The sequence below is a fragment of the Nicotiana tomentosiformis genome, chromosome 5 (genome assembly GCF_000390325.3).
Source record: "Nicotiana tomentosiformis chromosome 5, ASM39032v3, whole genome shotgun sequence".
Classification (NCBI taxonomy): Eukaryota; Viridiplantae; Streptophyta; class Magnoliopsida; order Solanales; family Solanaceae; genus Nicotiana; species Nicotiana tomentosiformis.
The window spans coordinates 9,186,625-9,200,085 of record NC_090816.1 but is presented as its reverse complement, the minus strand read 5'-3'; the positions used below and the strand labels follow the sequence as shown (position 1 = coordinate 9,200,085).

The 13,461-nt window shown below is 35.7% G+C and overlaps 1 protein-coding gene across 3 annotated transcripts; it reads left to right on the top strand.

Moving 5' to 3' along the window:
- The first annotated feature begins 1,435 nt into the window (after positions 1–1,435).
- On the top strand, positions 1,436–8,449 carry LOC104115424 (prefoldin subunit 3-like). 3 transcript variants are annotated; one of them, XR_011415902.1, is made up of 7 exons: positions 1,481–1,755; positions 3,501–3,558; positions 4,731–4,802; positions 6,355–6,474; positions 6,561–6,662; positions 6,988–7,116; positions 8,004–8,449. XR_011415902.1 is itself a non-coding variant. In XM_009626051.4 (6 exons), exons 1-6 carry the CDS (start codon positions 1,634–1,636, stop codon positions 7,063–7,065), a joined length of 552 nt encoding a protein of 183 aa, XP_009624346.1. In that variant the 5' UTR covers positions 1,436–1,633; the 3' UTR covers positions 7,066–7,460. The 3 variants fall into 3 exon arrangements, 1 of the variants encoding a protein (XP_009624346.1); XR_001973072.3 differs by having other exon boundaries at positions 8,000–8,449; XM_009626051.4 differs by lacking the exon at positions 8,004–8,449 and having other exon boundaries at positions 1,436–1,755; positions 6,988–7,460.
- Positions 8,450–13,461: the final 5,012 nt, after the last annotated feature.

The window sequence follows — 13,461 nt, the reverse complement described above, 5'->3', positions numbered from 1 at the left end:
ACAGCTTTTGAATAGAGTTGGAAAGTGTAGCAAAGGAAAGGTATTGTTCGGAAAAAATAGGGAAGATACTGGAAAAAAAATATATAATGTACTTTTTAACACAATTTATTAGCTTGTTACAACAAGTAAATTTACATTGTGTTTCATGTTACTAACCAAACATTTTATGTACAACTACAAGTAGCTATGTGACCTAACAGTATAAAATATATTTTACCCCACATGTAGATATAAAACGATAAAAATTTACTCACCGCAGATATTTATACCCACATATAAGAAAATGACACATGTTATCTTATTTAACTACAAGCATTAATATTTAATCATAGTTAAATGTCATGTGTTTTGCACATTATTTTAAATAGTTACACTTAATATCTTTGTTATCTTCTAAGGTAATTTCTTGATCATCTACAAGGCTATAACTGGCGATTGCTTTTTTCTCAAAAGAAGGAATGCATTTCAAAAGTCTCATTTAGTTCGCACAAAACAAAGTAAGTCAAAATAAATTACAATTAAAAAAAATTCGCTTATTTTATTTTATAGTGTGGATTTGAGGCATATTTATTGTTCAATGACTATGTTTAATGATTTATTGAGGTGTTTTCGTTCAATAAATATTTTAACCTTAATAAAAAACACTACCTTTAATTTTGTATACCCTCATTGCAACACATTAAAAGATTAGCAAACTAATATCCTTCACATATTCCACTTGACTTTGCATCGTAACACTGTTATTAATCATAAAAAGATTATCAATCTGGAAAAGAAAATATTTTAACTTGTCTTCCCATTTTAAAGAGTGGCAACGCTTTCTTTACCGCATGGTGAGATTGAGGGGTGAAATTAAAAAACAGTCAGATTTATAAGTGGTATTTAAAAAATAGTCACAGTTTCAAAAATAATTGAAATTTAGTCATTTTTCATATAAAGATAAATCTGAACGAAAATACCGCTCAAAATCCGAAAAATATTCCAACATAATATACTGGAGTTCGAATTTTTTACATGTGAACTTCCAGCATAATATACTGGACCCTAGCATAATATGCTGGAAGTTCATACACAAGTGCTCCAATCTCCGGTATATTATGCTGGAACTTTCCGTGTGCTGGAGTTCCAACATAATATGCTGGAAGTTCATATACATGTGCACCAATTTCCAGTATATTATGCTGGAATTTTCCGTATTGCAGTAAAATAATGGTTATTTTTTAATGACTTTGCAAATGCTGGCTATTTTTTAATTATCAGTCCGAAAACTGGCTAGCCCGTGCTAGTTTTACGAGATTGAGGTTCTGGACCATATCTAAATAAGAGAAAATATTGGCCATTTTATAAAGAGATTTTACACAAATAGCCATCTGGTGTCATTGTCTGTTAAAGCACCTCGTATAAAATTTATACGAGGTGCAAAAGAAATATTTATTTGCAATTTAAACAACTAAATCAAATCCGACTTGTAGACACATTTTACTCAAAAAACAATTTGTTTTTTGTTCTTTTCAATTTTCTTATTCTTATTATTCCTGTTATACTTTCTTCCTTCTTCGCTATTCGAGCAAAAACAACTGAGAAAAATCTCAGAATAAGTTAATTACAAACTGTAAACAAGCTTTGGACGGAGATGGCGGAAGCGATAACGGAGAGAAGGGGAATACCGGCGGCGTCATTTGTACAAGATGTTCAGTCCTATCTTACTCAATCTGGTCTTGATGTTAACTCTGCTCTTGCTTTTCTCCAAGAAAGGTCTGTTTTTGATTTTATTTTTTGGTGTATAAAATACTTAGGTGACATTTAAATTTCCCACAATGAGTTGTATAGAGTATAATGATAGTGATTTTATTGATATTTTTCAATATTTCATTTTATAGGCTGACAATAATAAGTGAGATATAGACAAATGTTTGAATAATTGAATTACCAGCAATTACCTTTAAGCTGAACTGGTTTTGTAAATAGTTTTCACACGTCGGTGCGTAGAGCTTGATCTTTTTTCCTTGACGCTATTAATTAATTAAAAATTGGTTGTTCACTATCATGTAAAGTTTCAGTCTTTAGTGAAATTGTAACTTCTTCGGAGTTCTGTATATTTACCTTTTATCTTTTTAATATGGGTATGGAATAAAAGGTAAAGATCAAACCTTTAATGTAGTGTTCTTGTGGGAGCTTAAAACAACAACAGATCCAGTATAATCCCACAAGTGGGGTATGTGGAGGGTAATGTGTACGCAGACCTTACCCCTACCTTGAGAAGGTAGAAAGACTGTTTCCGATAGACCCTCGGCTCAAGGAAAGATTCTTGTGGGAGCTTACTTGTTACATTAACTCCTTTTAAAAAAACGTTATGGCAAATGGTTAATAGGACCTTTACCCCTAAATTTGTTGTTCCTTATTTACTTAGGGCTGCTGAGAAATCAAATGCAATGTGAATTTTTGGAGATCATACTTTAATAGGTAGGTTTGGATTTGACAATTGTTGGCCTGAAATCGAGTTGAACTATGTGGTTGAGTAAGTTTTGTTGAAGGATGATGATTAAAAAGAGGCTTAATACATAGTTTACCCCCTGATCTTGTGCCGAAATCCCTTTGGTACACCCCTATTTCACGGGAAACCTTTTACAAACCAAGTGTTTTCCCGAGTATGTCTAAACTGAATAGGCCTTAGAAATACTGATTCACTGATAAGAAGTGTGGCGAGATCTTATTTTAGTACGACGGAATAAAGAGCACAAGCACTCAAGAAGTAGAGAAGGAGAAGCTGAAGAGGGATAATAGGCCACTACAGCCTTACAGAAAATAAACCAAATCTTGTGCAATTAGATTCTTAAATCAGTTCATGGCTAAATAAAACTAGTATGACTACAAACATGGAAGTGTGTGTATGTCTGTTTGCAATGACTGGAATTTGTGGTTCTTCAGAATCTGTGTTGTTCTCGTTATTAAAGCCCCATAATCTTTTTTTCCTTTTATTGTTTTACTGAGTCTCTTTCCCTTCCGAAGTGTTGGTAGCCTGAACTTGTAATTTCTTCTTTGCTTCGAAATTTGTGTACAGTTTCTTGTATCATCTATCCAAAGTGTCTAACCAAAATGTAGCAGAACTCTTTTAATTGCGTAAAAGTTCACTATAAGCAGATGACAGAAGTTTGACTAAAGAGACCTCTGAATTCGGTTGATCAAAGAGTACATATTTGGCATCATTGCATGTTGTGTCCTATTTGTCATTCAGAAAATAGAAATGAAACTGTTCCTTTGTTGTTTTGGGCTTTTTGGCCTATGATACAGTCGAAGTTTAGAACTCATACAACAAAACTTTATTAGTACCGATTTCGTGCAGGCTGTTAACTATTTCTATCACTAATATATCGTAAACACCAAAAGCAGAATCCATTATATGAGCACACACTAATTAGTCCTGCTTTAGAAATTTCAGTCAGTGGTTAGTTTGCTTACGGTCTCCTTTTGTTTTCTGAATACATGTCGTTCATTTGCAGACTTCAGCAGTACCGAGTGGTTGAAATGAAACTTCTGGCACAGCAGAGGGATCTTCAGGTACGCTGTTTTTGTCTAGTTTCATAGTATTCATTTCAATTTAAGTAACTCTTAATATGAGTTTCCAGGTTTTACGTATGCTTGAATTGAGGAAATAGGCCATAATGCAATTCAAATGGAGAAAATGTTCATGTGTCACTCTATCCTTAATTCCTTTTATTGTTCTTGAAAGTGGACAGGAGTTAGAGAATTGTACTTTAGTCTTTGCATCTAGTGTTGTCGATTCTGGAGATTACCTTAAAGACTTAGTGCTTTTGGAATCTGTTGCTCCATGCAGAAGCTATATATAGGATTGAATTCTTAAGCACATTCTCGGACTTTGTTGTAACGGGGCCAACATGTGAGGGTTACAGTTTTGCCATTCTTCAGACTGACTTTTTACAATAATAATGCCTCAATCGCGAGCTAGTTGGGGTATGAATCCTCAAAATATAGAAGACTAATGACCTTTTACAATTTCGTAAAAGGTATCTATTATATATAGGTTAGGTTTCTCCACATTTAAGAGCTGTCAGTACGGACTGTTTAACGCAACTCATGGTTCATTTTAGAATTTGATAACAGAAGAGAATTTACAAGTTAACATGTAGAGGTTGAATTCATATCATAATCTTGCCAGGGGGGTGGGGTGGGTGGGGGGTAGGATACCTGCCCAATATGAGAAAGTTAATTGAAATACAGATAGGTTAGGTTAGTGTATACAGAAGAAAGTCAATCCAAAAATTTAAAAATCACTCTGGCCACCTATGAAGCACTTGTTGAGCTACCAAACAAAAACCAAGATTTGAAAGGTGAAACTTGCCTTTCCTCTGAAAGTGCTGTCTCCTTCTCTTTGTCGGAATGGACCAAACATGCATAATAGAACGGTTCCAACAGTAATGGTATGAAGGAATTTGCATACATAACATATTGTAAAATCTGGCGGTGTCCTCTTTATCCAGCCTGCTAAGTATAGACTGCCCCATACATTTTTGCCAAATTTGGTTTTCAACATTTATAAGTTGCTGTTGTGATGTTGTATTGCTCAAACGGGTTGAATTTTACATGTTTGACATTTCTTCTGTGATCAGTCTAAGTGATTCTGAAAGTTTCTTGCTTTAGCTGGCTTGATGCTTTTATATGTTTCATGCTAACATGTGGAGAATTGACTAATCCTCGTTCACTCTACATAGGCAAAGATTCCTGACATAGAGAAATGCTTGGATATAGTTGCTACTTTGCAAGCTAAGAAGGACAGCAGTGAGGTTTGTCCAAGTGCTTCTTTTTATCAAGTGAAACTTCCTTGATGCACTCCTAGACATTTGCATATTAGCTAATTCTTGAGATAGTAGTCTACCTTTCCATTTTTATTTATTTAGGTATGTAATGTGAATGCGAGAAAGCAAGAGGTTTTCATATCAAAATTCGTATTTAGATGATATAGTGGTGAAGCAGTCCAGAAAATTGAATACTTTCTTGAAATTCAGATTTACTGTGGGAGAGAGTTTTCCAGTATTCACTAAGTACAGTGATAACTGCTATTAGCTAACAATTGGTTGGACCCCTGCAATCCTGTATTTCATTGGCGCCTAACTTGGGCATCCTTGCATGGGTTAGAAATAAGATAATAATGGTACTGAAAGTACTATTTGAACACGACTAGAAGGTTCAGGATTTTGAAGGAGCTACAACCTGAAAGTTTTTCTGTTCTAGAGAGAAGTCAGACCCCCCCCCCCCCCCTCTCTCTCTATATATATATATATAGTACCTCCTCCTCTTTCTTTTGTTCACTCCAACCACCACACGGCCACCGTTCTATTGCTCCTTCAATGACTGCATTCCCTCTGTTCTTCCATTTGCTTGGCCATTCTGTTTGAAGGAGTGATTTGTCTCAAGTACCCAATGGATAGTCGAAGTGCGCACACTAGACATGACACCATCATATCAAAAAAAATAAAAAAAATAAAAAAAGGACGAACCTGATATGTCTCTGAAGAATGTATCATCTTTGGTCCATTCTTCCGCCATTTCTCTCTCTCTCTCTCTTTGATCCACTCACCAATTCTATTGCAGTTGACATTTTTTGCATTGGAATACCAATCAGGCTGCTAGATGAAGCTACTTTTGGAAATATTAGAAAGTGCTGAAACTCCCATCCATTCTGGCCCTTTCTAGAATTTCACCTGCCAAGTTTTCTTTGAATTCCCCTACCCTTTTCTACCAGTTTTCTGTTTCATACCTAAACGCATAATGTTCTCCAGTTCCCTTTAATTTTAATACTAATGTTGTGCTTGATACCAGTTCACTATATATTGTTTTTTCCCTTAATGGAGCTAATGAGAAAAGGAAAAAAAAAAAAAAGAGCTAATGACAAGTTGTACTTGCAATCATTTGTTTGAAGGATGTTTATTTGTGAACTTGACTACTTTAAGATGATGACAGCAAAAGGGTAAGAGATATAAGAGAACGGGAATGGAGAATTGGAGGATGGGGTCCTTTGCTCTCACGTTTAACCTCAATTAATATTTTTTGTTACTCCATAATCTTTATGTAGATATATTTTACTCTATAGATCACTTTACTCAAAGAAGTTTCTCTTGTTGGTTAAGTTTAACATTTGATGGGTAAGAATTGGATGTCCATTGCTTAAGAGTTGAATTGGCTACTTTTAAATGGCTAATGGCCTAAGCAGAAGTCAGACAAGGTTTCGATCATTTCTCCCTGGTTTACTTCACTAATAACTTCCAGCCGATGTTCAGCCCCAAATTTTTAACTTGCCATGTTTAATTTGATCCTGGTTTGACTCGTTGGTTGCAGGCGCTAATCACTGATTTTGAAGTGGCAGAAGGTATTTATTCCCGGGCTAAGATTGAAGATGCTGAATCTGTGTGCTTATGGCTAGGGGCAAATGTTATGCTGCAGTATTCATGTGAAGAGGTATGTAATTAGCTATTGTAAGATTTTGGAAGCATGCACTCTTGGATATTTGAAGTATTGGTCTTCACATCTTGTTCACTGTACAGGCTACTGCCCTTCTTCAAACGAACTTGGAAAATGCAAAAGTTAGTTTAGAAGTTCTTGTGGCTGATCTACAATTTCTGAGGGATCAAGTGACAATAACTCAGGTCAGTTTTGCTCTGACTCTCATCTAGGACTAAGAACTTAGCTTGTATTCAAGTGCTGCTGGCTTGCAAGCTGCCTGTAAATTGGCTTAAGTAAATTTTTAGTTACTTCTTACTGATTTTACATTTGTTAGGGAATATACCACTAATTTTTACTGATGTATTTGGTGAATGTACCTAAATATGGAACTTGGGCAATTTCGCAATTATTTAGCTAATTGATGTTAATTACTTATTTTACTTCATCTTTGGAAACACGTTGATTCTGGTATGCTACTTGTTGCTATTAGTTGCTTTTGTGCTTATTCTTTTAGTTGCTATGGCTCAGGTCACAACTGCTCGTGTATACAACTGGGATGTACATCAACGTCGACTTCGACAAGCTACTACTCCCAAAGAATCATGAGAAACACCTATCTTTCATTGAAAGAGGTGGTGGTAGATGTTGCTTCACAGAGTACGATTCAGATCTTTTTGGTTCATCTTTGTAGGTTGATTTTTGAACTATCCATGCAAAGATCATATTGGTTTGGTTTGCCATCATTAATGGGTTCAATCTTTCAATTTTGGCTTCTACGAGTAAGAAACAAATATGTGAATTTGCCAAAGAAACAAAATGTGAGTTGGATGAGTTTATCGTGCCTTTGTGAGACGATTTACAATGTAATGATACAATTTTTCGGGAAGATTGTTGAATCATGGGATAACTATGCATTTGCTGCTAACGGACTAACCCTGTTCAACCCCGACCATGTCAGTAATTCAAGCTTAAACCTTGTCTTTAGAGTGCTTTCCACCAAAGCTATGAATGAGAGCTAGATATTTTATAGTTATGTATGTGTATCTTTGGTCTAAAGAGCGAGAGTTAGAAAATTCTTAACTGCGAATGATCATCATTCACCCCATGCGCTATGTGCCTCATACAATGTGAAAATATATGTACTCACATGCAACTTCACAAACATACTCATCATTTATTCATAGATAATGTTCCTGGTGCCACGTTCTATGTTGGAGAAATATGATTCTTATTTATTCATTTCTGTATAACACAATCTAATCTATTGTTGCTTCCTGCTCAATGTCCAAACTCTGCTTAAACAAAATGGAAGCTTTATATGCTAGAAATACAGGTTCTTATTTATTCATTTCTGCATAGACTCTTGTGGTCCGGGTTCGAGTCGCGGAAACAGCCTCTTGTAAAAATGCAGGGTAAGGCTGCGTACGATAGACCCTTGTGGTCCGGCCCTTTCCCGGACCTCGCGCATAGCGGGAGCTTAGTGCACCGGGCTGCCCTTTTTAGCATAGTACTTTTTAATTTATTGTTGCTTCCTGCTCAGGAAGGTCACGAGTTCGAACCATGGAAACAATATCTTGCAGAAATGCAGGGTAAGGTTGCGCACAATAGATCCGTGTGGTCTGGCCATTCCCCAGACCCCGTACATAGTGCATCAGGCTGCCCTTTTTGTTGCTTCCTGCTCAATTTTCAGACTCTGCTTAAACAAAATGGAAGGAATATGGTGTGGTAGCCTGGTGTTTAAATAGAATGGCATAAGAAGGAAAAGACTGATAGTACCATTGCTACTTTTCTATATAAAGTTAAGTGCGCTAGTATTTCTGGAAAGTGTTTATTCCAGACTCCTGATTTACTTATTCCAAGTGTAACGATTTTCTATTATAACTGGCAGTCATTTGTAAGCTAAGAGAGAGTCTTTGACCTGTTTTCTTGTTTTTATGTTGTTTTCAAATGTACCATAATGTTAGTAGCCGCATGTACTGGTTTGAATTCACACACTAGGTCAATACTCAATATTATTTTGGTTTCACATACTTCTGTTCTAAGCATGGCTTTACTGAATTATCAGAAAACGCGTCTGGTGCCATTGGGGTTGGAGAGGGGAATTGGCGGTGCACATGCGTAGAGGCAGGATTGACGATAAGGGGATTCAAAAAAATGCAAAAATATCCTAGTTGGCAGTTAAAAGTTAAAACTCATGACTTCAAACATTTTTTGAACTCCCTTTACCATTGAATTGCTTAATTTTATCTTGTACTTATTCACAATGTAACTTTGTAGCAAAAGGGATTTAATTGACCACCCTTGGGACGATGTGCTCCGTTGGGGTTGGGGTATAGTAATAGAACAACAATAATAACAAATTCAGTGTAATCCTACCAGTGAGGTCTGAGGAGAGTAATGTCTATGCAGACCTTACCCTTACTTTGAGAAGATAGAGAGATTGTTTCCGATAGAATCTCGACTCGGGTACCGCAATAGAAAAGGGAGCAAAATACAGCTGAATTGACACCTTTTTGACAAAGTAGTTGTCCCTTGAGGGGGATCTTTGTAGTATTTCAAAACTACGTGTTGGCAAATTGAAGTGATACAGAAACTAGTTTGCATCAAAACTTGAATGCTTCTGGTACCATGGACACATTCTTTCTCAAAAACCATGTACTTTTTCCATGAAAATACAAACATATCTCTGTCTATTATTAATTAACTATTGAAAAAGACTACTCTTCTACATGCAATGACTGCTTTCTTGACCATCTTTTTTTCTGCGTTGTATGATATTAAAAGTCTAAGGGAAGAAAGTTGACGTAACCTTTTCTTATGGCCTTTTACACTCGGTACTGACCACACTGAGAAACATGAAAACAGGCTAGTTGGCAAACGCTATTAAGTAATGGAAAAATGACATTGTATAGCCGTTCTTAAAATAATAACCGAAAAAAATATATTTTTTGTATGTATATACATTTTGTATATTATAAATTTATACACTTTTACGGCTAATGAGTGTAAATAGTTTTTTACACGGGCTAAAAGTAAAAAAAACGCATTAGACATTCCTAGTGGTTTGAAAAGATGGATCATGATGATATCATCTACGTCAGTATCGCTCCTCATGGAGTAGATACTACATTAGTGGGACATGTTAGTGCACAAATGTAGCTAGGGTGATTTTTTAATCTCATTGTTATAATATAGAACATATTGTGAATTTGTATAATATGTTGTTAATATTCAAGAACTGAGCCAATATAAAAGCCCCATAAAATATATCCCTTATACAACCTAAAATTGCTGAATTGTAGCATAATCGACGTCATTTTTTATATTTCATGTTTTTTCGGAAACTTCTCATCAATTGTTTGCCAGTTAATGGAATTCCATAAGGACGCTAATCATAATCGATAATAGGCAATGAAGGTAATTAATTATATCATTATATGTACACCCAAACATTATAGAAGTATTACGCTAAAAACTTATTCTCGCTCGGTGTTTACACCAAGCAAATGAATATATTACATTTGTTTTGCATATAAATTATTTATCACTTAACCATGGTTAGGTAATATGCATGTGCACTTTAATTGGTCACTCTTATGATTAAATTGTTTAATTTGGTATAAACACCGAATGCGAGTAAATATTTACCCAAGTATTTTACAGTAGAATAAAGAAATGCCATGGCCATTATCATAATGAGAAAAAGTAGTACAGATATAGAATAAAGGATTTCCCATGGCCATTGCCATAATGAGAAAAGAATAGTGAGAAAGGGATAGATCAGATGAATCCAAACATAAGGTGGGAAAACGAAAAGCCGCGTGAAACGCAGGTAAAACCTGGCATATGGAAATAAAACTTAGAAATTCATTAGGAGTTTAAGTTATATAATATGAGCTACATTACAGGGCATTATAAATATATATATATATATATATATATATATATATATACATATAGATTATTTATAAGATAATTACACATAAATCTTTATGACAATTAAAAGCAATTGATAATCTAATAAAATCAGTAACTAGCTTGCACATGTTAGATTTATATTCTCCCAGTAAAAAATTTACGTCGTGTAATAATAATAATAATAATAATAATTACTTAAATAGCTACATCACTAGCGAAGCAGAAACCGCGTCGACAAGATTCGCATGTGCATTGTCTCTAAGGAATACAGTAATAACATTGTTGTTGGATTCGAAAATATATATGAGCCGTCTGTTTGCCACGTACATGGATATTGGAATCTATAGAGGTAAGATTTTGTTGCTCAATAGCTCTGCGGCGTAGCCACGGTTTGAACCTTATGGGTTTTGATTTTAGATCTTTTAAGTTTTTGAATTTTAAATTAATAATTTTTATATTTTAATAGATTTTTCAAACAAATATAAAAGTTTGGACCAAAATTATGTTGGTATTATTTATACATGGTAATGCAAAGTCAAGGATTTCTTTATGACCCCTTTTCCTTCTTTACTTCTTTGTCTTATCAACGACAAAATGTCCCTCGTCATTTTTGTAAAGCTCTTTTTCTCTTTTTATATTGAATTGCTCTTTGTTGGGCTTGTAAAGAGCTAGTAAAAGGGAGTGGCCTTGTGCACATAAGAAATTTGTCCTAAAGGCAAAACATGTCGATTTGCCCCCTGTCCCCTTGCGCCCGAGATATACGTGAGACCTAATCCAAATTTGGTTTTGCTAAAAAAATATTTCTTTATTTTTTGATTCATTCTCTTCGAAGTCAATTATGTAACATCTGATTTCTGGGCAATTATTTTGTGCAAATTCCAAATTTTCAGTCACGAGAGCACGTGTTTGGAGGTGCTGTGGAATCTTGGGGAGCGACCGATCTTAACGATTTGCACCCAAGACCAGGACACAATATTTTCTGATAAGTTGTTCATGTTTCCTTCTTATTCTTGTCAATATTATTTACTATTTTTCTATAAATTACTGTATTCGTCCGAACTCGTAAGCTAAGAGCTAGCTCAGGCCCAGACTCTATTGACACCATCAACGATGATGGTGAACTAGGATTCCTCACCTTAATAAGATAATGGTGGGATAGCTATTATGTTTGAGATTTGGCAATGGAATTTTTTTTGGTAGAGAATGTTTACCCATTTAATGAATCTCACGCTATGTGAATCCAAATATGTTAGAACCGTAATTCGAATACCAGGATGGGAAAGAACAAAACAAAAAAAGCTCTGTTGACGCTGACCGTATCCTTTCATTTTCTCCCATAGCAAAGTTTTGGAGGCTAAGAAAGTCCAGCAGGGAGTGTATCACGCCTAAATTTACTCTGATTTCTAAACATTATTATTCACTATTTTATGTACATGATTACTTCGTGCATCACCTTAATTAAACTCTCGTCAATTTTATCACATGATTGTTGATATTGTTTACCAGTAAAACGGTACAATTGAATTTATATGTAGTTTCTAGACAAGCGAACTAATTTGATTCTGAAATAATGCAATAATTGAAGAAATGTACAATACTTAGCCTTAAACTGTGGATGAAACAACAGAGATGATAGTTCTGGGAACAAGGTTTTCGGGCACAATAATGATGAGATCCAAAAGCAGAAAAGTAAGATTGTATTAAGTTTTGTATAGAATGTGGTGTAAGTTTTGCTAGAAAATTCTTGTCCTTTACAATGATAATTGGGCTCACTATTTATAGTTGTGTATAGGGAAGGAGGTCCTAGGATCGTGCTCTCCTTTAATGTCAATTATGAGGGTCATTGATGAAGATGTAATGGTGAATATAAATGTCAAATTCTCTGTAACGGGCTGTCGCTCTTAATGCTGTAGAATATTCCTTATTAAATGCTATCACAGAGCATTTAATACACCTTTATGAACGTTATCCCTTTCGGAGACAAGCAGAATGGCTGTGTTTGATCTTCGGCTATCCCCGTCTAGGGTTCCACGTGTCTTTCTTTTAGATGACCACGTGTCATGTCATATTTCACCCTATACAGATAGTCTCCCTTCTTTCCGGTAACATAACTTTGTGTTACCGAGAAATTGGAAGAAATACTCTTTTGGCGGGAATTACTATAACTCCCTCTAAAGGCTTCTGACATTTGATTAGACACACGTCTCTCCACATCTAATACCCCGAACACGCGTCATCCTACGATTTAGCACAACTTTTGCCGATTATCGAGGTAATCATGACCGTGAATTTAGCCGCCAAAATTTTACTTATTCGCATCATTCTTTTCCTTTGCACTTCAAAATTTTTCGAACTTCTGATTTGCATATTTGTTCTCCATTCTTTCTCTAATTCTCTTCAAACAAAAATCTTTTCCTTCTTCTTATTCAATGGCTTCTTCTTCCAAGCATGCCGGTTCTTCAAAGAACAAGAACAAAACCGAGGACTCTTCTCCTCCAACGGTGGGTTCCATTATCCCAAGGAGACTCAATACCACAAAGGACTTAAATGAGAAATTTCCTACTTCTAACTATCGTACATGGGTATTCCTATTGTGAAGGAAGACTGCCGCTGCTATGAGTTGGATATCATTGCTCCTGATCTATCGGAGTGAGTGACCCTTCCCAAGGAAGGTTTTACATACTTTTACACGTATCCCTTTACTTTGGGTGCGTTTTCTTTAAGTGGAAATCTTGATTCCGTGATTGCGGAGTTTTGCCTTCGCTACCAGGTGTGTTTGGAACAGGTAAGTCCTTCAGTGTGGAGGATGGTCGCCTACCTTCGACACTTGTGCCAGGAGACTGCAGAGGAGCTAACCTTAGCTCATATGATGAATCTCTATTCTCCCAAAATCTTTCGCGGAGGAATGATAAACCTCTGTAATCGTGGCCACCATGTTTTGCTATCTAGCATGGATGATGACAACGACCGTGGGTGGATGGAATGGTTCGTTACAGTCTCCACCAACGACATCATTCCGGCAACGGCTTCATCCTTTCCGACCGCTTGGAACCGCACTCGTAAGCTCTTTGTTTAGTATTTCCT

Coding starts and splice junctions, on each gene's coding strand:
- LOC104115424 (XM_009626051.4), top strand. CDS start 1,634: ATGGCGGAAGCGATAACGGAGAGAAGGGGAATACCGGCGGCGTCATTT. Junction 1,756..3,500: donor CTTGCTTTTCTCCAAGAAAG/GTCTGTTTTTGA, acceptor GTTCATTTGCAG/ACTTCAGCAGTACCGAGTGG. Junction 6,475..6,560: donor TGCAGTATTCATGTGAAGAG/GTATGTAATTAG, acceptor TTCACTGTACAG/GCTACTGCCCTTCTTCAAAC.